This window comes from Anarhichas minor, unplaced genomic scaffold (genome assembly GCF_050575085.1).
Source record: "Anarhichas minor isolate MPS153535 unplaced genomic scaffold, ASM5057508v1 ptg000136l, whole genome shotgun sequence".
Taxonomy (NCBI): Eukaryota; Metazoa; Chordata; class Actinopteri; order Perciformes; family Anarhichadidae; genus Anarhichas; species Anarhichas minor.
Window position 1 is genome coordinate 3,390,637 of NW_027466582.1, and position 27,183 is coordinate 3,417,819.

Below are 27,183 nucleotides of genomic sequence, written 5' to 3' on the forward strand. Positions count from 1 at the left end.
ATAATATCATTGTGATTATAGTAGGCTGTATCAAATATATTAATAATCACGTTTCTTAATTAGCTTATTACTATATTATTTCAACGTTTTTTATTTATTTATTTGATAGGTAACTGCTGTTTTGATTACACACAGATGCAATGCTTGTATGTTGGTTTTGAAGTTATGGCGCTGGTCAATTAGAAAATACTTAAAAAACGCGTGGTTATTTCACATTTGAGATTTCTTTATTTCTTTAATTTCCGATGATCTTCTCACTAGTTTAAAAAAAACATTATTTAGAAAAAAAAGGTGATGCCACGTTCTGTGCAAAATCAGGATTTAGCAATATTTTAATTGAAATCTGATGACGCTTTGTGGGTTGTTTAGTTACAAGTCAAACACCATCCAAACAGTCCTGGTGAAGTGGATTAGCTGATATTTTGAGTTCTGAATCATTAACATTAAATGTTATAAATAAGATTCCAGTTCCAGTGGTTTTGATATCAAGTTGAAGCACTGTTGCACTGCCCCTTCTGGTTGAAAGTTTCAAGTCTGTTGCACCTTTGACCACACCCTGCAGGGGTGTCATTCAGTACAAAGCCTGGAGTACACTTCTACATTTATTTTACCTTTATTTAACCAGGGCGACCTGGCCGAAAAGGCAACAACAGGAGGAGTTACACCACAGCGTAAACAAAATAAATATATAGCTGCAGTTGCTTTGTGAGGCTCTAAAGTGTGCCACCTAAAAATGAAACTCACATAACATCAGCAGTAATACTGACAGTATTGTTGTCTTATAATCAAAGAATCTGAAATAATTATTATTTGGTATTTTTTTACCTTAATAATTCCCCATTTAAATATCATTAATATAGATATGTGTCATACATTTATCATTTACAATAATTAAACACAGTAAACATCTAAAGTCAAGGGTGGGCACTTCAAATTCAAGATTTACGACTGCACATAAAAGCACCATACGCCATTTCGCATGCGCGCTTCACAGCCACTGAACTGCAGACCGGTCCAGTAACTGTAGCGTTGACGCCATTTGAGCGTTCATTATGAATTAAATCGCCTCTAATTTTGCGTCTGGCACAATATTTAGATATAGAGCTGTACACATGAAACGGATGTCAGGATTTAGTGGGCCTAGTCATCTCAGAAGGGGGGTTTACAGCCGGGTCTTTCCGACATGATCATTCATTCAAAACCGGTTCCAGCGTGATTACGTGGAGGTTGTGAGTCCATGGCTGTGAGCAAAAAGGCAAAGGGGGAACTACAGTGTGACAGACTGCAGCAAGCAGCCTATTATATGAGACCTGCTTATTTAAACTGACTCAAAACACAATTAACAGAAGATAGCCTTACTAAACAACCGTACGTCGCATAGAGGTGGGATACGTTTATGGGAGCAATAACAAAATCCATAAAATGCTGATTTTTATTAAGATGATAAATCATGATAAAGAGGAAACTTGTGTTGTAGAGCATCAGCAGAGAGAAGATTAATTTGGTTTGAGTAAAGAAAAATATGCTGCCCATCACCTCTTTAAAAACTATAATCATTTAATTTCAGTGTAATTATAACCACGTGGAAGATGTTAAATTCGGCGTGCTGTCCTGTGCAGGTTTATGTAGGCAAGTCTTTATAAATGAGCCACCCACAGTCTACTAATCCCTCTCAACCATTGACTATAGTTTTTGTTGCTAAATGGATTAATGTGTCTGGAAATAAAGTTGAATAATAATAATATGTCATTCTCACAAAGAGTATCAAAATAGTTCCGCCATAGTAAAGGCTAAATTATTCAACCTCTCGTATTCCATGGGTAACCCGTAACCACGTTTATTTCCCTATTTTTTGTTCATTAATAATCTTGTGAAGCATATTTGAAAACGTTTATTTCAAACGTCGTCACCACACACATGTGGGCGGGGCGCTACGCCGCGCATGCGCACACCCTCTCTAGGTTCTTCCTCTTAAGATAAGTATGGTGGGCGAAGCGCGCCTGTCCATTTTTAGGTTAAATTAAGTGACTTCTAAAGCTGCACACAAGTTTATAAGGTTGACCAAAATTTCATGGAAGACACAGGTAAGATCCTAAAACGTATCTTGACTACTATCGTGGTAACTTAGAAGCCAGCTAACGCTAGCTGCTAGTGCTAACGTTAGCTACGGAAATTGTCCAACGTTAGCATGCTAGCTAACGTGGAGAAGCCGTTGGGTGCCGACTAATATCTGGAGACGGAGGCAAATACGTAGCACGTTGTAGTTGATCTAGTTAGCTTAAGGTGAAACGAAATTGTGAAGCAATCGGTGCATTGTTGGGTACACTTTGCTAATACCAAATCATGTGGCACAGGTACGATGGAATTAGTAACGTTAGTTAACATTAACTTCACTAAATTACCGTAATCCGAGTTCACGTGCAACGTCAAAACCTGTGGTCGCTCGAGTGCTGTGATGCTTCTCAGGAAATAGACGGCAGTCAGGGCCCAACTTCTGATTGAACTTTGACTGTGCAAACATGGCCTCAAACAGCAACCACGGCTAAAGCTAGCATTAGCTTTTGACGGGACACGCAACATTAACGTCACGGGGTTAACGTGACATTATTTTTAGTGGTGCTGGCTAACGTTAGGGTCTCTTTAATGTTTGAACAAGGAAGTATCGTGTAGCAACAGCTGCGGCTTCTACGGGGCTGACCTTATTTTGGTGTAAAGCTAGTTAACATAGTAAGCATAACTTAAATCTGACGATACTTTTTAATTAACTAGATTCATTTTATAAAATGTAACACATATTGAAACTAACTCCCCCACGCCCACTGTGGTTTCCATGCAATTAATTATCAAAATAGTTGATATTTTAGTTGTTAATTGACTAATGTTGCAGCTCTAGTAATAATCCATCCTGCTTTTCAACAGAACTGCAACTTTCAGACGACCCCATCACTGGAATGCTGGACACTGAGTCCCCTGCCATGGAGAGCAACGGGGATGCCTTTCTTCCTGACCTGCCTGTTATAGGCCAAACTGCCGACTGGTCCCCTGACCAGGTTACTCCAGAACCACTCACCAATATTTTGCCAGAGGACTCGGACGCGTCCCAGGATGCGTCCCAGATGCAACAGCAGTCACCAGACCAGCAGATGAATTCCCCAGAGCTGGGATCTGTGGAGAAGGCTGTGGAACAGTTTCAGATTGCCAGTGCTCAGCTCTTCCAAGTTGAGCAGCCACCACCTCCACCTCAGCCTGCAGAAATGGAAGAACAGCCAGAACAGCCAGCAGAACACAAACCAGAGTCTGGAGAATCTGAGCAAGACGGCCAGGAGATGACCGTAGAGCCAGAACCTGTGGTTCAGGATAGCAGTCAAGGTAATCAAAATAGTTGATATAGTTGTTGGCAAAATTGGTCCCCTTACATAACAACAATAGATCTATAACTTAAGTGAAAACGTGTTACGTTTTAGGATGGTTCATCATCACCAATGCACTTTTTTGTAAAATCTTAACTACAATGCAAGCCGACTAACGAAAAAAATTTACTACCAACGCCTTGCTTGCTCCTCTACGAGGTGAACCGTCGTGATTTCTTGTTACCTTCTCCAGATGGGACTGAGGCCCCGCCGGTGACAGAGGATGGCATGGAGCTGGAAGAACCACTCAAAGAGACAACGGAAGAATCAACTGTTCCTGAGCCAGAGCTGCCAAGTGAGTTTGAAAAACTCTTCAAAGGATGCGAGGACAACCCAGAAGACTTCAATGGCTGGGTCTACTTGCTGCAGTTTGTGGAGCAAGAGGTAAGAGAAGACATGCAGGTTATTCAGATATGTTTGCATATTCCCAAGATTGAACAGTAGGATTAGTATACTAAATGGGAAATAATAAATATTATTTTTTTTTGCCTCTCTCCCTTGCAGAATGCCCTTCCAGCTGTGAGAAGTGCATTTGATGCATTCTTCCTACGTTATCCCTACTGCTATGGCTACTGGAAGAAGTATGCTGATATTGAGAAAAAGCACGAGAATATACAGATTGCAGAAGAGGTAAATATAAATATTGTATGGACACGCATGTGTTCTTTTCTTCTTTTCTATAGTTTAGTCTTTGGTGAAGCTACATGACTCAAGACCATGTAGCAAACAGCAACTGTTATTAATCAGGCATGAAACCAGAGGGCTAATGAGAGCGACTTCAATGAATACAGTAAAGAGTCCAGCCATTGACGGGCTTGTTTGGTCTCTCTCAAGGTATACAGAAGAGGCTTGCAGGCCATCCCTCTCAGTGTGGATCTGTGGCTGCATTACCTGACCTACATCAAAGAGAACTCAGACCTGAGTGACCCAGAGACCGAGGGACGCATTAGAGCGTAAGTAAAGGACTCTTACTTAATAGATTGTTTTTTTCCTCCTTGTTATGTGACGCTTGCTTATATGACAGCGGAAACGTCCTACATTTAAAGATATTAAGTCTTAATGTCCATATTTTTCTTTAAATGATTTTTAAACGGATATTAGAGGAGACAACACAAAGTTGCACAAGATTCACAATCTTTCCTGTTATGTTCTCCTTTCAGTGCCTATGAACATGCAGTGCTTGCAGCAGGCACAGACTTTCGCTCAGACCGTCTGTGGGAGTCCTTCATCAACTGGGAGACGGAGCAGGAGAAACTGGCTAACGTCACCGCCATCTATGACCGCGTCTTGTGCATCCCAACCCAGCTGTATTCCCAGCACTTCCAGAGGTAGAGGAAAGACTGTATAAAACTCTGGTTGCAGCAATGTTGTCCTTTTCTATCCTGTCCTTATAGTCCAGAGACGCATGTCCTCTGTAGTTAGAAAGGGATCTACTTTTATGTACAGTCCTCTTAGTTTTGCATCTACATGTAAAACTATTTAAACCGGTCTTTGAGTTGAATCTTATATTCCTTTTTTAAATCTTTGCAGGTTCAAAGATCACGTGCAGGACAACAACCCCAAACACTACTTGTCAGAAGAGGAGTTTGTTCAGCTGAGGCTCGAGCTCTCTAAAGCCAGCCTGTTGGCGATGATTGGCGAGGTTGAGGAGACGCCTATTGCTCAGGAGGAGTTGCCACCTGGTACAGATGATCTTGTGGATCCTGCAAAGGTGAACATCCACTTGCCTCCTGCAAGGGAGACACATTTACCAAAGCACTGTTTGCAGGGTTTAGCAGGAGCTTGCCTGTTCTCCATGAGATGGAAAGCTTTGTTCAGGTGTGAAGAGGTGTCTTTATGTCAGCAGCCAAGCCATTGAATGTCCTGGGTGGATTCAAGTTGGCATCCAGTCAGGGAATCGCCCTAAAACTAACAGGATCAACTGAGGCCCGGCCCCTGCACCCAGTGACTGATATGCAGGGTGCATACATTCCTCCCCCCCTCCCCAGGCTTCTTGTCTGTGGCAAGCTCATGGTGATGTAAATCCTTGGCTGCAGGACTAGCAGTTTCTACATCAAGTGGAGAATGTGGTCTGTGAAGAATACATGTGGGTGTTGACCATGTGTTTTTTGTGTGTCTTTATGTAGAGAGTGACCGAGATCGAGAATATGCGCCACAAGGTGATCGAGGTTCGGCAGGAGGTGTTCAACCACAACGAACATGAAGTCAGCAAGCGCTGGACCTTTGAAGAAGGGGTACGCGTCTCGTTTTCTCCGCCACGATGTTAATGGTTGAAAATCATTTATTTTTATTTTTCGACAATGTCAAACATTTATTTATTATTTATTTTTTAGATTAAAAGACCATACTTCCACGTCAAAGCCTTAGAGAAGACCCAGCTGAACAACTGGAAGGAGTACCTGGACTTTGAAATTGAGAATGGGATCCCTGAGCGCGTGGTTGTTCTTTTTGAACGATGCCTCATCGCTTGTGCACTCTACGAGGACTTCTGGACCAAGGTAATGTGGCCTTCAACCTCTCTCTCACTCCCGCTACCTCCCTGCACTTCCCCACCAACGATGATATCACATCGACACAGTAAATCGTCCTGCACTCTCTTTGCGTGTAACGTTGATATTTGACTGTATCTGTTGTATTAGGGGATGGCCAGCTTGCCACACAAGATTTGACTGCAGCATTTGCCAACTACTACGTTGCATCTTCTTCGTCTCCCACTACCTTACAGAAACTTATCTAATTGGTTCCATGAAGGTGCTGATGGGTTTACACAGAAAATTTCTAAAAACGATCTTGTCAATGAAGAAATTCAGTTTCTGTTAACTGAAAATTTAGGTTTAAAATGTGTTGTCTTTTTTGCCTTTCTCCTCTGTTCTTCTCCTCTCTTCTTTTTCTCCTACATCTCTTCCAACTCGCTCTCTGTTTTTCACTCTGAAGTATGCAAAATATCTAGAGGGCTACAGCATTGATGGTGTGAGACATGTCTACAAGAAGGCGTCTACCATCCATATGCCCAAGAAACCTGCCATCCATCTGCTGTGGGCTGCTTTTGAGGAGCAGCAAGGTGAGCGTTCCTCTTTAAAACCAGCATGCAACTTGAACTCAGTCGAATTACCAAGGAGATTTTGATGGGACGTCTCTAACGGACTAATATAATTTCTTATGTTATGCCATGCTGACAGTATTGTGCTTCTTTTCTTTGCCCAGGTAATGTAGAGGAGGCTCGTAGCGTCCTGAAGTCCCTGGAGGAAGCGGTCCCGGGTCTGGCCATGGTGCGCCTTCGGAGGGTCAGTCTTGAGCGCCGCCACGGTAACTTGGAGGAGGCGGAGGCCCTGTTGAGGGAGGCCATGGAGTCCGCGAAGAATGTCACCGAGACATCGTTCTATGCTGTGAAGCTGGCCAGGCAGATGATGAAGGTGCAGAGAAGTCTGAGCAAGGCCAGGAAAGTGCTGCTGGATGCCATCGAGAAAGACCAGGTGAAAAGCCATGCTTATTAAAGGTTCTATTTATTCATTTTCACACTCTTGGGTGACGTAGCCCTCTTTAGATGCCAGTAAAATGTTCAACAGTGTCTACAGACCAACACTAACAACATCATTCAATCACTTCTTCTCTGAACTGCTGCAGGAACTAGACGTCCTCACATCAGTGAACACGTTGTCTTCCCTAAACGGGACATCTGATTGGTTAACACTTGTCGGTGTTGCATTTGTGTGACTTGCATGTATAGTTTATATTTATGTCTACCGGATTACAGTTATTGTGATTTGTATAACTTTCCACAATGGCTGTTTTACACACTAATATTTTTGTGTCTTTACAGACTAGTCCAAAGCTCTTTCTTAACCTGCTCGAGCTGGAGTACAGCGGGGATGTGCTGCAGAACGAGGCTGAGATCTTGGCTTGTTTCGACCGAGCCCTGAAGAGCCAGATGCCCCTTGAGTCCCGCCTCGTCTTCTGCCAGCGCAAGGTTGAGTTCCTCGAGGACTTTGGCAGCGACATCAATGTGTGAGTTTTATTGTTACTTCTAGAGACGATGTGCTTTTATTCCTTTTATCATGTTTGACATTGAGTCATTTTTTTATTTATTTTACATCTTTTCAGGCTTGTGGCCGCATATGAGGAACACCAGAAGCTACAGAAAGAAAGCGAACCCTCAAAGAGGAAGGCCGAGAACGGGTATGACAGGTGGATAATGGAACAGGGCTCGGGTCACATCAACACATTGTTATTTTCACTTGTTCAGTTCCTTTTCTCAGAACAGGCCAAATGCTCGGCCTGTGGTGTTGCTGCTTGCAGCTTTCTCAACACTCATACATTTCACACTTTGCATCTTTGTCACCTTTTTCACCCCTGATGAGTTTGTACGCCAGACTTCTAAAAAAGCTTTTGAGTTGCAGTCTTTTTCTACCACTGCCAATACCAACATTCCCAGTTAGAGGGTGAAAAGTAAAGGGACTGTTTGCCTTACTTCAATAAAACCACACCTTTGGCTGGTGAGAACATTATAAGTTGGTAGTATCAAGTCCATATACTCTGAGGAAATACAGCCCAGACATCTGTGATATACACTCTGGTTCGATCCTCCTTCCAGTGGGCTCTCTGCTCGGGTTGACTCGGTCACTGAAGAAGGTTCCAGTTGTAATGTTTTATCAATCATTTGTGTAGCCTCAGTACATCCAGCATCCATGTGACATTAACAGGCTTTGTCCAGCATGCGGCAGCAAGAGGACATGCTGGACTCGGTCCACCGAGGCCTGAAGCCCCGCCCCTCTTCTGCACAGTGCGCTGTGTGCAAAGTTTAATATTATTTATCGTGTCTCGTGTCCAAATTGTCCCATATTCGAGGCATGTCTGTATGTGTTCTGTCGTTGGTCATTAAATCACAGTGAATGGCACTAATCATCTTTTATTTCTTGGTGAACTATTTAAAAAGGGGTTTTATTAACTTGAAACTGTTCGTCTCCAGCTCTCAGGAGCCTGATTCCAAGAGACAGCGTGTGGAGGACGGTTCCTCGGGTGATGTCAACGCAGCGACCGACGCTCAGGCAAACAACTCTGCATACAACAACTGGTACCAGGTGTGTTTCTTATCTGAGCAGTTGATGGCACTGAAAAAAGGTTTCTCTACATTTAGTTTGTGTCTAACCAGTCATGTATGGCCATTTACAGTTATTATATTTATTTTGAGCAGACAAAAGTACACTAGTTGGACTCATGTTTTGTTTGCCTGTTGAAGATGGCAGTGATCGTGGTCAATTTATCTTTTTTTGTTCTCTTTCCCTTTTCAGCAGCAGTACGGCGGTTGGGGACAAAACTCCTGGGGACAGTACAACCAATATGCCCAGTATAACCAGTACTACCCCCCTCCCCCTACATGATGGACTAAATCCTGACATTTAAGATGGAGACTCGGAGGAAAGCGTCCTTTCTGCCCTGACTACACGTCTAAACAGGGCTACTTAACATGGTGACATGGAGCTTTCAAACCAACCACTGAAGCTGATTTGTTCCTTCTTTCTGCTTTAAAGTGTGCTTCTAATTAGTTACACTGTGTAGCCAATTGGTTGGAATACAACACACAGGCCTCTGTGACAGTCATCTTGATCAGTCATGTTTAATAAAAGAAAACAAACGCATTGATTGCTACATTCATCTCCAACACTGGTTGCTTTTTTGGTTCTTCAATGCATGTTATTTGTGATGGAAGGCAGATCTATTTTTTCTTGTGTGATTAAAGCTTTTTAATTCTTAGATTGGATGACTTAGTTTGGTCTCTTTCTTTGTTTTAAGATTTAAACTGGTAAAGGAGATATTCATTGATGTACTTCTGAGTCGTGTACACCCCCCAAAAACTGAAAGATTTTTAATATGTCATGGTAATGTTTCCATAAAGAAAATGAAGAGTTCCTCCTTTTTTATTTTGTCTTGATTTCATAATAAAGAGATTGATATCCTGAAGTGTCTCTTGTTCGGTTCCTTAATGACTCAAATATAATTTATGTAGATCAAAGTTATTTACAGTCATAATGCAATAACTTCATATATTTCAAGAATATCTTTTTTTTATCCTATAAACCTAATGGTTGATGTGACATATTTCACCTGCGTTGAAAAGTGACTGTAAAAAGTAAGGCGCTGACAGCTTATTTTTCTACTTATGAGCCACGTGAAGGAACTAATCCATAGTTTAAAACAACTATCTAAACCCAACTGCTCATAATGACCTCGTTTGGCATACTATTAAATGATTGTGTCCTAACCTTATGGATTAAGGAGCTGTGATGTTTTAATGCATAAAAACAACGTAAAAGACAATAATTGATACTTAAGTAATTGAAGCGGCTCCAAAACGTGGAGGGCGTGGCCACTACTTCCGACTTGGTTTACGTAAAATCCACACATGCGCAGTATCGACCCTTAAGCAGCCCTTTCTATGCCTAGCGTTGAACGACTAGCATCAAACGAGGTAAGGCCTGTGCAATTTAAGTGAAAAACGCTAGTATTGTGAAACACAGGTATGTTTTGGGTGCGTGAATGTAGCTCCTATATAAACATTAATCTTACATTGTACTTTATTTGAACAATGTAACCCACATTTCATGTGTTTTTAAGCGACTTTATGAAGCGCGTGCCCCATGCGGCTAGTGAAGCTAACATAGCATTAGCAAGCTAACGAGAGAGACATGTCTATTCCAGCTCCCGGCATGTTGATTTCTACTGTTATTTTGTACTACCTGCCCGTTTTGTGACAGGATATACTTTCTTAATGTATTCTCACGTTATAGTTCGTTAGTGGCGGGCTCGGTGGCCAATGTTTGCCGTTCACAAATAACGCTAACGCCATAAGCTGATTTCCGCAGTATAGCAACACTGATGATGACCAACGTCTCTTTTCTTTTTCTTCCAGCATCAAGATGCAGCTCTTCTTGCGTGCCCAGAACACTCACACCCTTGAGGTGACCGGACAGGAGACTGTTGGACAAATCAAGGTAATATGACTACAAGCTGGAGAGAACCTGAGATTTATTTTTGATAAACAAGCGCAGAAAACAACTAAAAACTGTTGCTGCTTACTTTCCAGCTTCATTTTGAATTTAGTATTAGTGTTGAGTAGAAACGGAATGCTTAACAACTTTGAATAGAGTTGGAAAGTCACCAAGTACATTTATTATTCAAGTACTGTGCTTAAGTGAACTACAATTTTGATGTACGTAGTTACTTGTTTTTATAGATTAAAAGCGATGAGTCCATTAATGCATCAATGATCGTAATCAAACGGTATAATGTGCATTATTCTGTACTGGGCCATTCTGCATGATGAATACTTTTAGTAGCTTACATTAAATACATGTTTTGCAAATACGCAATTGTATTTCATATTATATACCATAACGTGTAAGTTGTTTTCTTAACCTTCCTTCTCTTTTTTTCCCGCTGTAAGTCACACAGCGAAGACCATCAAAACCCCTCTACACACACACACTCTTTGGTTATGATGATTAAACGTTTATTCTTCGCTTTGTCTCTCAGGCCCATGTCCAGGGTCTGGAGGGTCTCCTGGTTGAGGATCAGGTCCTGTTGCTCGCTGGATGCCCACTAGAGGATGAGGCCTCCCTTGCATCCTGTGGTGTCTCAGATCTCTGCACCCTGGAGGTAGCTGGCAGGCTGCTGGGAGGTTAGTACACAAATCTGCATGTATAGAAAAGCCAGTGTTTCCTGTTTATCACGTACATTTCAATTGTGAAAGAGCATTTGACAAATGTAGTTTTATCTGGCAATACTGCTGTTTGTATAAGACCAGTTATGTTAAACTAAACAAGCACCACTGTGGCACAAGCCATGATATTTAAGATAATCATGGATGGATGAGCACACAAATGGCCCCCATTTTAATGCTGTGAACAATGGCAGAAGTTTTAGTTTGTCTGGGAAATATCACAATTAACAATTCCCTTCTTCCCTCAAGGTAAGGTTCACGGCTCTCTGGCCCGTGCCGGAAAAGTGAGGGGACAGACTCCCAAGGTACGGTTTTATGATTTGTTACAGAATAATAAAATAAAAACAATCTCACTTTTACACAAGTTAGTTGTGTATTTATGAAATGGCTTTTACATTCTTCTGTTTTGGATGAGCTAGTCTTTAAGAAGCATACATTATGATGTGAGAGAAATAACAGTTGCCTCTTCCTGTCATGTTGTCCAGGTGGAAAAGCAGGAGAAGAAGAAAAAGAAGACTGGCCGCGCCAAGCGTCGCATCCAGTACAACAGGCGCTTTGTGAACGTGGTGCCCACCTTCGGAAAGAAGAAGGGACCCAACGCCAACTCCTAAGTGCCCCAATGCCCTGAAGGAGAAACATGATCACCACCCATCTGTTTTTACCAGGTTCAATGTTATCCTGCTGTACAGAATAAAAATTTGGCTTGGACAAAATAGAACAGATTTTGTGGTTTATCTTGCAATTAAAGTGGTGTTCTTACAGGTAGGCTGTATACAGTGGAGTACAGTAGGCTCTGAAGAGAGCTGTTTTAACATCATCTGCACACATATGAAATTTACGTGCCAGCATATTAGCTTGAGCATACAATTTGCAACACTGCTGCTGCACGTCATCATCATCACTAAGGTCATTCCTGATGTGACCCAAATATTTCATTTTATGCATCGTTCAGCTCTTGGCCTCCCATAAAAAACGAGGGAAAATGTAGATTTTAATCCTCCTTGGTTTTAGCAATCATAACTCTTTAGAGTTGAATTTGATGTCATACTGCACGCCATACTGTGAGCAGACTGCGCAACTGCTGTAAACCAGCGCTATAAGGAGCCAGGACCACTAAGTCATCAGCGTACATCAGATGGTTAAGAAGACTTTCCCCCACCATACATCCTGTCTTACACTTAACTTTTTAGAAAGATCATCCATATATAGATTAAAAAGAGCAGGTGACAGTATTCCACCTTGTCGGACGCCATTGGTCACTAGGAAGGGTGCAGATACACTCTTACCCGATCTAGCTCGCATGGTTTGATGTGAATACCAAAAGTGCAAATTAATCAAATACCAGTCACAAGTTATGGTATCCCTTGGAAATGGCAGATGCGTTACGGTTTTCATATTTGCCTCAGATTGATAATCGGTAATGATCTCCATAGGTTAATATATCAGACCAGAAAACAAGTCTGAACTTAATGTGCAGTTCTGCCCTCGTATCTAAATTGGCATCTGCTGTAAACATTTGAACTAGTGAAAGTAAATCTGAAACCAGTGAAGATGAATGTAGTTTTATACCAAACCAGAGAAACTGCTAAATCTAGTGTTCCTCTACCAGTGACTCACATGGAGTTAAGCTGCACAATTTTCACAACCAAACTAAAGTTTTAAAATTGGTCACTATAGATCAAATGAAAACCATAAATGAAACTGCTGCATACATTTATTCTCTGAAACAGGTTTTATTAATCATTTACATTGTATATGCAAAAGAAAATGCAGAGAATAAGGTTTCAGGGTGTCTCATATGTACATTATTGACAAGCCATCACATTTTGGCCAGAACCTAAAACGCTGTAATAACTGCCCGTTTCTTTTAAACGTGGTGAATGAGACAAAGTAGAACCAGAACGTTACAATAAAAAAAAATGCCATTCTAACGTCAATCTTTACAGCAAGGCAATTCAACATTTTCTTGTCCTGTCGTAAACTGCGGTGCATGCTGGTCAGCGGTGATCAGTTAATCCACAGCCACCAGCTCAACCTCGAAGATCAGCTTTGCATTGGGGGGGATTCTGGTAGAGTTGAGGTTAAGGAATAGACAGCAGTCAATGCAAAATTAGAAAAGTTTTCATCCAAACAAAATAACTGCAGTACAGGAAACAATAGTTTGCTGACACTCCCAAAAGGAGGCTCGCCCCCAAAAACACTTACAGCCGCACAACACCGGAAAAACCTGATCACAGGTGTAGGAGGGGCAATTAAACTAAAATGAACTACGCATCACCTTATTGTTTAAAACATATATTTACACAGTGAAGCATAAAACCAGCCAGAGAAAAGGATACTTTGAGTCGGGGAGACCCTTCCTCCCGTAGGCCCACTCTGGTTCAATCTCCACCCGAGCTGTTTCACCCTTGCTCATCGTCAGAATGGCCTCATCCCACTGTGAAAGTAAAGGGTTACTGATGACTACATGCAGTGGAGAAGAAGTGTCATACTCGAAGACTTAAAAATAAATTTGGATGCAGAGCAAAACGTAACTACTCACCCCTCTGATGACTCTGCCCAGGCCGGCTTTAAAGGTCAGGGGTTTGGTTTGCTTCTTCTTTCTTGCCGCTGCAGAGAGAAACTGGGTTAAACCTGAAGACAGAACCTTTATAGGATATTAATTTAATCTAGAACAGGTCCGATTGACAATATTTTGGGTGTAGGTCTGTCATACTTGTGGGAATATTGGTGTCGAAGACGGTTCCATCCTCCAAGGACCCGGTGTACCAGCAGCTCACATTGTCGCCTTTCTTTGGAAAGTTGCTCTTGTCCCCTTTCTTCAGCACCGACTTGAAGTACTTGGGCGGACCCTAAGAGAAGTAGTTATATGTAAGTATACGTGCAGAGCAAAACTGACAAAAATCAACATCCTGTCAACAACAATCCCCGTAAAACTCAACGTCTTGGACCAGTACCTCGTCCACAACCTCTGTGGCTTCTTTGGGCTTCTCTTCAATTTTCACAGCTCTGACCTGCTCCGTCACTTCCTCGACTGGTTCTGATCCTTTAAACCTCTGCAGATGAAACACACACACACACACACACACACACACGTATTCATTGTTGAATGAGTTCACTGCAATCTGTGTGGTTGATGCAAATTATCATTAATATCACACTTACTTTGCCCTCAAAGAGCTGATTGTAGGCAATTATCAGTTGTTCTTTCTTTGCCGTTTTGGCAACACTTTTTATGTTTCCCAGCAGCTTGTGCTCGTTGAGGAACTGGAAGAGAAAATGCAATAAAAAGGGAGAAAGTTAGCAGATGGTAACAGTCACTGTTTTTAACATCATCCGCGTGCTGCTCCGACTCAAATTAATTACAAAAATCATGTTCAACAGTAAACGCGACCGTTCTGCTCCAGACGTCATGAATTAATTATATGATGAGATGCGCAGGACTGTTCGGTAGAAATATGACCGCATTGTTGTACTATCTTCCCTCCACGATGCTAAAACAGCCGTCCTGATGTGGCTACGCTTAGCTAACCACGCAGCATGCCGCAGCTCCAGTGAGCGGTAATATTTAAATCTGCAGATATTCAACCTCGAATCACAACCGAATTAAAAAGATAAACATACCGAGTGTGCTCCATTGTCCTGGATGAACTTTATAAGGTCTTTTTTGGGCAAATCATCACTTTTGAGCTGCTCATCGCTCCACTCCCGTGTTGGTTCATCCGCCATTTTGAGAGGCGAACTACTTAAATTTGTCCCTCCTGACGCATCATAAAACCGGAAAAAAAGTTTTTTGCTTTATTATGAACCTGACTGCAGTGGTATTTGTAATACAATGCAATTTGATTTACCTCATACTATCAGGTGATATTCTTCACTATTTAGTAAGACACACTAAAACCAACAGTGGAGAGCTCATTACGGGACAAATGAACGCTTAATCAGTCAAGTATTAAATGCATAAGATATGCAGACAGTAGAAAACGTAACTGTAAAAGAGCACGTAGCCCTTAGAATGAAGGATTTAAATCAGTATTTGAGCAACATACGTCTCTCCACAGCCTGTGTGTCTGCCACCTAGTGGACAGTTAAATAAATACACAAATACACGTTTCAATGAACTGAGAAAAAGAGGGAAATAAATGGTCATATTTTACAAAACCTTACAATTGTTTTAAACTACCAATGATGAGTTACAAAGAATCAAGCTCTTTCCTAGCATTTTGAATTACATTTCTATCAAATCCAAATGAAAAATCAGAAATGAAATAGTTCCTTACTAAAAAGTTTAACAATGTTTCTGTCTTTTATTACTGGAGGTTAACCCTCTGAACTTTATTCAATGGGGCCTCTTTTTCACTGCAATATACAAGTCCCGCATCTCTCAAATCATAAAAAAGCATGAGTTGAATTGCTTTGATAGTTTGTTTTACAAAAAATGGGAAATAATGTATTCTACAAATCCAACATTGTTCCTAGTGCCCACAAGTGTTCCCAATAGTGGAACAAAATCGAGGCTCCATGTCCTGTACATATTTAACTTTTTACATTTTTACAACTTCTAGTTATAACCTCCCTTGTCCGCTCCTCTCTGCTCTGTGTTCAGCAGCCTGCACAGTAAACATATTCTTCTCCCTTAAGGAACTCTCTGGTCGAGCACCCCTGTGCTATAGTATGACTTTTTTCACGTACTATATACTATGACTATTATAAGACTTTTTTCGTCATACTGCAGTATCACTTTATTTGACATACTATACTATTACTCTTTTCGACCAATTATTTTTTTTCGACTATCATTTTTTCACAACATTTTTTTGACATACATACTATGAATTTATCGACAAACTATACGATGACTATTTTAAGACTTTTCGACCTACTGTAGTTAGTATCACTATATTTGACATGCTATACTATGGCTTTTTTCGACATAGTATACTTTAACTTTTTTACGATTTGTTTTACATTCTAGTCTGTGACTTTTTTCGACATAGTATACTATGACTTTTTTTGTACTTTTAAAGTTAAAGTACCATTTCACATAAGTACTCTCTTGCTGTATTTTGTCTTGGTACAAAATCCCTTAAAACATCGTATAGGTGTTACTTACAGACTTGCTGTATGCTTCCCAACAATACATATTATAGCCAATGCTTATGCTCATGGTAATGTTGATCCTAAGGAAAAAAAGAAAGTACAGACGGGTTACATAAAGCAGTTTTATCACTTATTTGTTTGCAGCCTTTCTCAGAGCCATCATGTCAGTCTCATCTTTGCATCAGCCTTTCAGTTTGCGCCTATACTGTTCGACTGAAGATCTTGCCTCTATTCACCAGTAACCTTTAAAAAACAGTGAGATGATGATTTGCGACCCCTGTACCTGTAGCACAGGCTCATGCAGAGTTCTTACCCTTGTCTTGACGGGGCAGCAGCAGTTACAGTGGGAGGAGGGCTATTTATTCCTTTAGAGGAAAACCTCTCATGGTCTCATCTCAACTCATCTCTTTTGATGCCTGTGAAAGATAGATAGTACCAACAGCACAAACTGTTGAAGTTAATTTAATTTAGAACAATTTAAATTATTTTACAACTCTGTACTTTATGAAACAAGAAAAAAAGGAATAAATGGGCCTCCACTGCCTTTTGATATAGAGACGTGATGTTTTCTTTATGTTGACTTCTTGCACACTTTTTTGTCATCACTCACTACAACAATTTAAAATCTCTCTATCTCTGTCTTTCTTTGATTCTTATGCCGGCAGCCTTATGTTTGCTTCCGCATTTTGGAGTGATGAGTGTGTCTGTCTTTGTTTACGAGTGTCTGGATGAAACTTGCGCCACAGGAAGTTTCAGGAGGAAAGACAAGGCGACTGAGGATCACGTCTGTTGCATCGTGTTGTGATGAAGTAGCCTATTTCTTAGGAATGCAAAGCGGTGGAGCTTAAACGAGCTCACACATATCAAGGCAGCAAGAAATCTAATTTGATGCAGCTCCTGAGAGCTCTTCACATCTACAGGTTACATAAACAAGCGGCACACATTCTCAAAGATGCGCCTCTCAGGACAGAAATTGCAAACAATGTAATCCTCACGTAAAAAAAAATGTCCTTAGTTACACTCAATTCAAGCACCTGCACAAACATCGGTCAGATGTTTGTGAGCAGCCTTTAATTCAGCGTTTTGTGGCTAACTCTCAGTCAAGGTATATAAGTAAGATACTATCAAATATAAAGCTTGATTTTGATCCCTAAAAGGCATTCTGAAAAGCAGATTTGGACGCGTCATGGAAAAACTGCGTATTTTTGGCACCAATAGAAAATAAGATACTGTATATTTGATGTAAAGTTGATACTGTCACGATTTAAGCCCAATATTGGCAGCTTTTTGGTAGGACATATTTATTCCTGAGGTTAATCCGGCGGTGAGCTGATGTTTACCTTCCATGATTACAGTTGAATATGTCATAGTGCTCCACCAAGGATCTAAATCTCTGTCTTTATGGGGCTATGAATTGGTTAGCTCTCTAATTTACCATTAAAGTCATATTATTTGACATATTGTCATCCTATACTGGATCAATTCAGTTTTTGTGCGCATGCCAAATAAGGATGAATACTGTCTGAAACACTGAGCAGACTTAATATTTCCTCTCAGGGAACAAAGATATGATCAGCTACGTCAAGAAGATATTGAAATGTCTTTGCTGCGAAGAGGAAAGTCTACTTCACCTCTAAACCTCCTCTAATAGTTACATGCTTAACTATGTGTACACATTTTCCATAACTCTACCTATTAACATATAACTTGACATCATGTACTTTATGTTTACAGATTTTTAGATCAGAAGGTATATTTAATGAGTTTGCTTGTAAGATTTGTAGCGTGGAATCCCCATATTAACAGGAATATATTGTGCTGACGATTCTATCTGATGATACATTATTTGTACTGCAGATAGATCACCGCAGTCACTACAGAAGTCCACTCTGATTGCAGTTACATCCTTTGACCTCAAGGGGGTAGTATGCACACATTGTTGATATGGGTGACGCACTGACAAAAGATTGATATTTTCAATATATGATGTTTACTATAAGGCTCGATAGGAGGGAAAATGGCAATGATTCACCCAGTTGAAGAGCACAACAATAGGAAATACCATAAACAGTGTAAATAAATAACAGGTGCATGGTGAGGGGAACAAAAGGTTTGCAATGATGCTACAGAGCCTACAAATCACTGTCTGGGTGGATGGTGGTACGTTAGTGTTTATGGTTAAAACACAAAGTATGCATCTGTTTTTATGTATGTGCAAAAAGGAAGAAAACAGTAGGAGTCGTTCCATGTTTGTAGCCATTCATTTGTCGGTTTCCTTTCAGAAATTCTGTCAAAGATAACTTAGATATACCTTGTAACTGCACCCATATGAAGCATCTTTTTGTGTCGCTGTCTGAACAACACATTTACTGTGGATGTACTGTGGCTAGATCTAGCATGAATTAGATCAATAAGCTTTTGTTATGTTGTTTATCAGTGAAACCATTGTAACTATAGGAGGAAATTCAACAAAGCTTTTCAAATCCATTCATTTGCAGGCCTTGAGTTTCCTCATAAACTCTCACATCTATTTACAACAAACACCCTGAGGGTTGATTTGATTAACTTTAAAAGTTTAAAGGACAGAGAGCAACAAGGGGAAAGTGGAAGAGGATCAGTTGATGGGTCATTTGTTTTATCAATAACTAACAAAACTGTGTTCAGGGAACAAACCAGAGAACTAACATTCCCCCTTCAATGCCAGTCAGCAGTAGACCTTGAAGATATCATCCACCCATACATTAGCCAAGCAGCCAGGGAGCAGCTCTTCTCCTGGAGCGTTTTTCCACATTTCCACTCCCCCCTCCTACTCACACCAGTGGAATTAAAGGCTTTCATAATAGAAATCATCCCTCGGTGGCCTTGGTCTACTGTGGATAATGTGTTTTCTGCTCAGAGTCTAATAAGACCCCCCTAAGCCATATGGCAAGCTGAGTTCACCTGCCTGTACACCGGGCTATGAGAACACGTCTTTAGCTTCATATGGAATATGATTCATATGCTGCTGTAGCTCACATTTCATGAGATGCAGGTAAAGCACCTCTGGGTTGCTCTGTCAGAGTAAATCATAGGTCAGCAGTTCCACCAACATCTGGCAGCGAGAAAGTTGAAACTGTTACCTCGTTGCATGAAACATCCACTAATAATAATAATGTCTCTTGGGAGGGCAGCAAAAGGTTGGATTAAAGTGTGATATAGCAGGTGGGCTGATCAATAGGGAGTGTGGCATTTCACACAATCATGCTTCTGGTATCATCATGCACGAGGAGCTCTCCATCCAACAAGCTGCACCAGGCTTTGGAACACTTCCAATCCAGAGCTTAGCCTGCAGATCTGTAGTCTCAGAACTAGCCCATGCCTGCCCTGTCAGATCTAATCTCTTGGCTGCATGCCGTGAAATGGGGCTTATTAAGAGTTTAACTGAGATCAGCCCAACCCCGATCACAGGCATGCAACGAAAAAGGGAAATCATTCACCTGAAAAATTTCAAAATCAGAAGAGCTGGGTGGCATACGGGGTTGGTATCAGTCACCAGAGGCTTTGCTGTACACCACTACGTGCTCTCTCCCTTCTGTCTCCGAGATGCTTCATCTGTTAACTGCTAATTAGAAACCAAAGAGAAAAGATGGATTTGAAGTTTCTATTGGAACTGGTCCCAGTATGATATCTCGCAGGGCTTAAACGGACAGACGTCTGAGCCACATGCTCCCAAAACTCTCGTCTCCTTGCATCACTCTCACACTGTCTGTTTGCATTTAAACAATGAGATTCAAGGCTGCAACCTCAGTGCAACTTATACATGTAAAACGCCGCATAATAACTTCATGGCTCTGTCGAGGACAACCACCGCTCACGATTTACTTGTTCTCATGCCTTTAAAATGACTGTTAAAGAAATACAGTTTGTTATAAATGCGGGAGTAAAAGGTTATTTCTATTTTTTTTCCAGCTATTATTTCATTTAGTCTGTCTCCAGACTTTATATACAGCCTGAGTTTAAAAACTGTCGTATAAAAATATGTAGTAAAGAGCAATTACATTGCAGGCTAACTGAACAGATGTAATATCGCCTGAATAATGTTTTTTATCTGAGTTGGTAGCGGGCTCTCTAGGGACGGCAATGTCTGTCTATCAGTCAGTCGGTCAGTCCACTTTGGTCGAGACTGAAATATTTCAGCAACTATTGAATGAATAGCCATGAAATGTTACACAGATATTCATGGTTCTTAGATGATAAATCCTAAGGACTTCGGTGAGCGACTTGTACCACAAGTACCACAACAGCTTATGGATGGATTATTCTCCCCCTCGGGATGAATTGATCAACTGTAATAACCTAAGTGATCCTCTGACTATTCCTCGAACACAATCATCAGGTCAAAAAATTAAAATGTTCTTTAAAACTTTGGTTAATGACCAAATTACTGCAAACCTACATTGCCAGCAGCCTCAGCTGTACTTTGTGATTAGTGCTAATGTAGCATGCTAACAAGATGGTGAACACTGATAAATATTGTAGGCTACAAGCAAAACAGCAACATGTCAGCATTGTTATCATGAGCATGTTAGCATGGTGATGTTAGCATGGAACCCCGAGTGGCCCAGTAAGCCGTGTCAGTGAGTGAGCATGCACAACACTGGAGCCTTGGAGCTGACTCAGGGCCGAATGGACGCATCATTAATGTTATTTATTCCACCTGAGCTTCTCCTGCTGTCTGATGTGAATAGGGTGTATGTCCTGCTCTTTGCACACAATCCCTATCACCTGTGTGGTTAAAAAAACATAGCGCTTCATTCACTGGAAAGAGGTTGCCTGCACTTACATTTTCCAACAAAAAGCACTTGTGTGTCAACTTTAACATGCACAGCTCATGTTACAACCACAAAAGATACACTGTGCGTATCCCATTCACACCTCACACATAAGTATTAAACGCACACACCTGCCCCTGAAGAGATGTTGTCTCACCCCTCCATCCGGCGATCTTCCCCGGCCGTACAGCCGGGAGATCAAGGCCCCCATCTCACCCAGACGCACACATCGCCGACTCAAGGATCCATCACCAGCTTGTATTTGTGTTTACCAACCTTGGGATGAGCTACGCGCTTGTGTTCACCAGTATAACATGCTTTAAACTCCAGCAATTCTCAACGGGACACCTTGGGATGGATGTGGTCGATGCGTGGTGATAGTGAAGGGAATGCTGATTGCAGCGAGCTTTTGAGTCAGAAGCAGAACTAAGTGACAGTGAAAGGCATATGTCAAGACTGCATGGTTTGGATTATGAGCTTTCTTCTCAGCTTAATTTGATTTGAATGCACACAGCATGATGGAAAGCTAGTATTTTTGATTTCATGAAAGAGAGAAGGACGAGCTGTTGCACACATTTATTACTTTGGATCATGACGTTGTTTTTAATATTTTTGTTCATCATTTGAAAATATAATAATTTCGGTGGCTGAATATATTTCACGGTGATACAGACTGACATGTTGGCAATACCCAGTTTCATCTAGCGGTGTGCGTCCAAAAGGGATTCACTGCCTGCATCAGCCTCCATTAAATCCATGCCAGGATGCCCAACGTGGCCTGGCACTAACCTCCTGTTGCACTCGAAAACAGTCAAACATTCAAGCAAAATATTATAAAAAAGGATGTCCTTAGCTTTTCAGGATGTCAAATAAAACACAGAGCAAGTTCGCTTTACTTATACTGCGTTTTCAAACTTGGGATGTAGCAACTTTTTGTCCAATTTGTTCAAAGATTGAATCGCATTTTAGAGCAATCACTTTCTTTTAAAAAGAACACAAACACGCACAGGCGTACGCACCGTGCGTGAGTTTTTTTTTGTGTAATTGAAAATGGGTTTGCGTTCAGTGGATGGAATTCCATCTTTTTCCTTCAGTTCCATCACCGGGGTGGAGCAGGTTTCACTGTGGCTGCCATCTAAAATACATCATGACTGCGGAGAGAAGACTTATTGACAACAGAACATGTTTCTTGTACTTAGTATTTATGAAACACCGCCTGAAGGGGATTTCTAAGGCAGCATCTCTCCTCTTAGAGGTGAAGCATAACAGGAAATATGGGTGAACTTGTGACAGATGGTGTCATGGAAGCCATGAAGCCATTATGTTGTTTTCAAATACTGCTATTTACCTACTCTGTGAGCAGATTTCAGTTTTTTTTTTCCCTGAGTGCACATGCATGTGCTTGAATACACTTTGGAGAGGGATGGCTGGGGGAGAGAGGGCATTTGAGAGGTTGGAGTGCTGTGTGTTAAATCCTGTGCATGCTCAGGGTGCACACCTGGTGCCAAACCACGGGACATTAAAGCACAACAGCCAAAAAAGGTGACCAGTCATTTCTTTTTTTTTTTTAATGTGCTGCTTTCCTGCCTTGTCCCCTCCAGCCAGCTGAGCCACTCAGGCTCAGAGTTTGATCAGTATGTGAAGCCTGACACGGACAAGGCACCATGCAATGAACATGAAAGGCTCAACAAACACCCAGGCAATGACACACACACACACTTATTCACTCAGGCAAACATACGCACTTATCCACACACACTTTTTCTTTTATGCGTCTGCCTCTCGCACTCTCTCATTCCTTCGTTATGTTCGAAAAGGCTCAAAAACACAACCAACGATTCACCCGCTGTAGCCCCCCGCTGCTCTGCGCTTCACTTCATTCGCTCTCACAATCCCATTCATCTCAATAACGGAGAAGAGAAAAGTGCCAGTCCCAGATTGTCTCTGGCACTTCTACCACCTTGCATTTTTGAAGGTGCCAACCAATCTGTCTCTCTGACGAAATTCATGAAGGTTTTAAAGAGGAGGAGGAAGAAAGGTCATGTTTGAATAATGAATCGGTGCGGGGAATGAACTACAGCCCCGGGGTGTGTCTGAGTTGTTCCAAATGTTCTTCAGGTGGGCAAGGCAGTGACCACAGGTTCAATGTGCGTTAGAAACACTCGAGGAGAGACGAGTTAAACCTTCCATCTAAGAGAATAAATTGCTCAAACAAGTAACAAGGGAGAGAGTATGAATGGATGAACAAACACTTCGCTAGCTTTAAGACATGTGTTATTTATGCCTCGTCAAGGCCTACATACATGCCAAACCCCAAAAATTAAAATAGAGAGTAGAGAGAGAATAGAGGGTGATGACAATGATGATGAGGAGGATGACTGTGATATTATGGCAGTGTTCACTGGTATTAGTAGAAGGTCACACTCTGTCCTGGCAAAAGAAAAAAAGCCATTTTCTGGAAGGGTGAGATGGTCCACGGGGGCTCAGGGCTCATCAGTGTAAAGGACAGAGAGGCTGCAGACGACAGATACAGTAGGCAGGCCAAGGTGTCCCAAGATGGCAATAACAACCAGGTGGAGATAGGTGCCATTAGGAATGGGCAGAACTATCTGGCATCCTCTTTTCTCTCACAGACCGAGACAATACGATTAATGTAGTGCGGTGTTATAGATTGTTCCTCAACATCTTGTATTAAAGCTGCAGTGGGTTGAACAATCGTATTTCTATGAATGCACAGCCATATATGCAGCCCAAAATATCGTTACTGTCAGTGTTGTGTAGAAAAATTCTTCTTCTGGTGGCCAATATGATGTACTTTTAAGGAGGAGATAGTTTATCAGAAAGCAGTGAGTGCTTCCATGCTTCAATTAGTGATTGTTACATGAAGATTTGTTGCTAAATTGCCCGTAAGTAAAAACTGGTATGTAGCGGGTGAGCCTTTAAAGCTGCATTAAAACATTTTTGCTCATATTATCACCTTACTAAGTTAATATGGCGAGCATGTTAGCAAACAGTTGGCTCTATATACATCCACCAGGTCCATACTAATTATTAGCTTTCAATTGGAATTGTTTTTGGTCAAAATGCAATTTTAATATTCAATGTCCTTTTAGCTTTGGACTGGTCTCCACCAACTCCTGAGAAAGAACGTGTGGTTCTTAAGCAGTTAAATGCTCGTTGGCTTTGTAAGTCTGGGCATGTAGCGTACAGTTTGTTTATCAGAGCTGCAAACCACTGCACTGCAGCCACGTGCTGTGTCTGGAAATGAGGTTGGGAGCAGCGAGAGCGTAAATATCGACGGTGCAACTGGTGCAGCTGCACAGGGACCCAAAACATGTCAGCGGCCCATAAATTGCCTTCTGACTGTGTCCTAACAGCAAGCGAGGGTCGAAGAACAACACTGGACACTCTCTGTCCACACTGAATCTGTTTTGCACTTATGTTACGTCATGTAAACAAACTAACCAGGCTACCTTTCAGCTGTGCGCCCGTGGGCCTACAGGTTTCTCTTTGTTGTTATAAAGTATGAGCAGGGATTTAAAGCAATGTAACTGTTACCTCATATATGTTGAAAAATGTGCGCCTATACTGTCGTGTCTACTGTGTCTGTGATAACTTGTTTGGCCGCTGAGACCAGCGGCCAAACATTGATAGATTTGGCGCTTTGGCTGCTGTCCGTGGTGCTGATCAAAGGCTGGTTTGCAGGATAGGAGTTGCATGGTGAGCCAATCCATGGTGGCAGTGCAATTGTCTCCTTTGCAATTGTCTGGAGTGGTTGTGTGTATCCGCGCGTGTGGGTGCACACGAGCAGGCGCTCGTGTTTGGGCCGAGGGCCCGAGAAAAAAGACAAATGAAAACATTAACGCCGTAAAAGCCAAAATGGACTGAAAGATGTTTAAAGCTTCATAGAAATGAGGAGAACTGAATAATTTGATGATAGTTTTCTTTGGGTTTGCCACAAAGAGTGACACCTTTCACATTACAGGAAGTCATTTTATTCATTGTTAATGTAATATGGGTTAAAGCAGCTTTAAAGTCATACAGCCACTCAGTGAAGATGGCAATCTTTTCATCACCTTCAATCTCTACTCTAGATTCAACACTGGGACATCTATGAGTCATTAAGGTCCCACGATGCATCTCACTTAACTATTTATCATAACAGTATGTTGGAGTTTAATAAACAGCATACACTTAAGGGGCCTAAGTATGAAAATGGTTTAATCAGCAATCTGCAGAATCGAGTGGTGGCCTCCAGTGGACAAGAGCATCTGCTGAGGAGTGAGTGATTCTCTACATAAAAATGAATGAAAATATAAACAGAGACAGGGGGAAAATGTGTATGTGGTAGTGCCTTCAGGCTCAGGCCAGGATATCATTTACGCACTGACAGGAGTTATATATTGTGTGCATTAACTATCCGTTGGATCACGCTGAGGCTGGCGCGTTTGCAGGTGAAAATAACAGCTTACAACATGCTGCACACGTAGAGTTTCCACAAAGTAGCAGGTGAAATCATCAGCTATTTGACTTTAACTGCTTGTCTTTGCATGATCCTGTACAGAGGTATCAGAGTAATAAAGTGGAATGATGCAATTTTATGTGCAAACCTCCCCTGAAGGAATATAAAGTGAAGGCAGGATGGAGTTCTGCTTTTAAGGCTTGAACCTGCTCCCTAGTGATACTGCATTCAGCAAGACAAGACTACAGCTCATCCTAATTATTTCTAACTGATGGGCCAATCCATCAAGAGAGACAGTCTGAACGAGGGAAGGGAGGAGGAGGAGTAGGTGGAGGGAAACAGGGAAGGACGGTAAGAACTCATGCTGAGGCTCAACCGCTCTTCCTCCGTAGGATCTCTGCTTTCTGTGTTTTTATTCCTCTTGCTTCTTTTTTTAATCATTCCCCTTTAACATTTCTTATTGCTTTCTCACTTTCCAACAGTCGCCTTGTGCTCTCCACGAGAAAACATCCCCTCTTTTGTGTTACCGTACGGCATATATGGAAAGGTGCAGGGTAGGTCGATAACACAAGCACATGGGGTAGTCATCGCCATAGTTTATGATGCACAAGCAAGCGTTCAGAGAACCTATTTAGCTTTATTCCTCATATGAGGATTCCATGACAAATGTCCATAGTCCAGGCACATTGGGTCATTAAATTTAGATTTATAAGATTGATATCAATACTTATCAAAACACTAACGCCCCCTTACCCCATCAAAGGCCCTAGGCGCCTATTCTCCCCTCATGAAGAGAGAGACAAATGGACCCAGAGAATGGACAAGAGCGAAAGAAAGAGAAAGGGATAGATAGAGGGAAAAAATGTCCTGAGCCACAGCGGCTGAGTGCGATTCACCATCGCGGCCTGAGCTGACGTCTCCTGATAACAATGGTAAGGGATTAATCAGTATTCCATGCATAGCTTAGGGCTGCACTAGTCCTTTATCACAGCAGCAACTGCGGCCTCCTCTAAAGGTAAGGTTAAAATGGAGATTACGCTTTGTTCCTGCTCACCTCCTCTAATGAACCTTATCTCCCCTCACTACCAATCTCTTCATTCGGTTTCGTTCACACAGAATAACACACCTCCTGCACCCCTTGTTCCCCTCTCTGGAGGAAAACAGAGAAAAGCTCTTTGTTTTCTGTGTCTTTTTTTAAGTGCAATGGGCCAGTCACCCTGTTGTCTCCTTCATTTCCACTTTCAGTCATTCACATTGAAGCATTCACACTTCTCCACTGCTTAGGCATTCCTGTCCAATGTCTAAACAATGTGTGAAAATCCCTGACCATGGACTCATTTGCTCATAATGCTTACGAATTACTTACTACTTTCATCCTAAAAGTCAAATTCATTTCTACAAACCAGTACAGACACTAATGTCTACACTTGAGAAGAAAATCTATTTAATCGGACTAATTTAAACATGCTGTTGCCAGTTCAATGCTATCCGTCTCATACGCAAAGCAACAAACCAATTTGTGGACTAAATTACTGCAGACATTATAGAAAATTACACAGCAAACACCTAAAGGAAAAAAAAGAATTTGCTCATGTTTTGTGCCGTCAATTTAACCTTTTTTAGAAGTGGGAGTTGGATCAACCTATTTAAACTGCGGCGGTTAGAGATTTACGTATCAAACTA

The 27,183-nt window shown here is 41.5% G+C and overlaps 3 protein-coding genes across 6 annotated transcripts; 2 read left to right on the forward strand and 1 right to left on the reverse strand.

The window, feature by feature from the left end:
• The first annotated feature begins 1,926 nt into the window (after nt 1-1,926).
• prpf39 (PRP39 pre-mRNA processing factor 39 homolog (yeast)) lies at nt 1,927-9,368 on the forward strand. Of its 4 annotated transcripts, none has more exons than XM_076084808.1 (15): nt 1,927-2,084; nt 2,920-3,369; nt 3,604-3,794; nt 3,915-4,040; nt 4,245-4,363; nt 4,571-4,738; nt 4,941-5,121; nt 5,537-5,644; nt 5,744-5,908; nt 6,345-6,471; nt 6,615-6,883; nt 7,231-7,415; nt 7,512-7,595; nt 8,377-8,488; nt 8,699-9,368. In XM_076084808.1, the coding sequence occupies exons 1-15, from the start codon at nt 2,072-2,074 to the stop codon at nt 8,786-8,788; spliced, it is 2,388 nt and encodes a 795-aa protein (XP_075940923.1). In that variant the 5' UTR covers nt 1,927-2,071; the 3' UTR covers nt 8,789-9,368. The 4 variants fall into 4 exon arrangements, with proteins under 4 accessions (XP_075940923.1, XP_075940924.1, XP_075940925.1 ...); XM_076084809.1 differs by having other exon boundaries at nt 8,702-9,368; XM_076084810.1 differs by having other exon boundaries at nt 7,512-7,586.
• A 400-nt stretch (nt 9,369-9,768) lies between these two features.
• Nucleotides 9,769-11,845, forward strand: faua (FAU ubiquitin like and ribosomal protein S30 fusion a). The gene is made up of 5 exons (XM_076084483.1): nt 9,769-9,876; nt 10,318-10,399; nt 10,941-11,085; nt 11,377-11,432; nt 11,613-11,845. The coding sequence occupies exons 2-5, from the start codon at nt 10,325-10,327 to the stop codon at nt 11,736-11,738; spliced, it is 402 nt and encodes a 133-aa protein (XP_075940598.1). The 5' UTR covers nt 9,769-9,876; nt 10,318-10,324; the 3' UTR covers nt 11,739-11,845.
• A 995-nt stretch (nt 11,846-12,840) lies between these two features.
• On the reverse strand, nt 12,841-14,878 carry fkbp3 (FKBP prolyl isomerase 3). Its single transcript, XM_076083771.1, has 7 exons — nt 14,752-14,878; nt 14,293-14,394; nt 14,085-14,183; nt 13,844-13,979; nt 13,670-13,737; nt 13,467-13,564; nt 12,841-13,193 (listed from the first exon to the last, which is right to left on the reverse strand). Exons 1-7 carry the CDS (start codon nt 14,854-14,856, stop codon nt 13,139-13,141), a joined length of 663 nt encoding a protein of 220 aa, XP_075939886.1. The 5' UTR covers nt 14,857-14,878; the 3' UTR covers nt 12,841-13,138.
• Nucleotides 14,879-27,183: the final 12,305 nt, after the last annotated feature.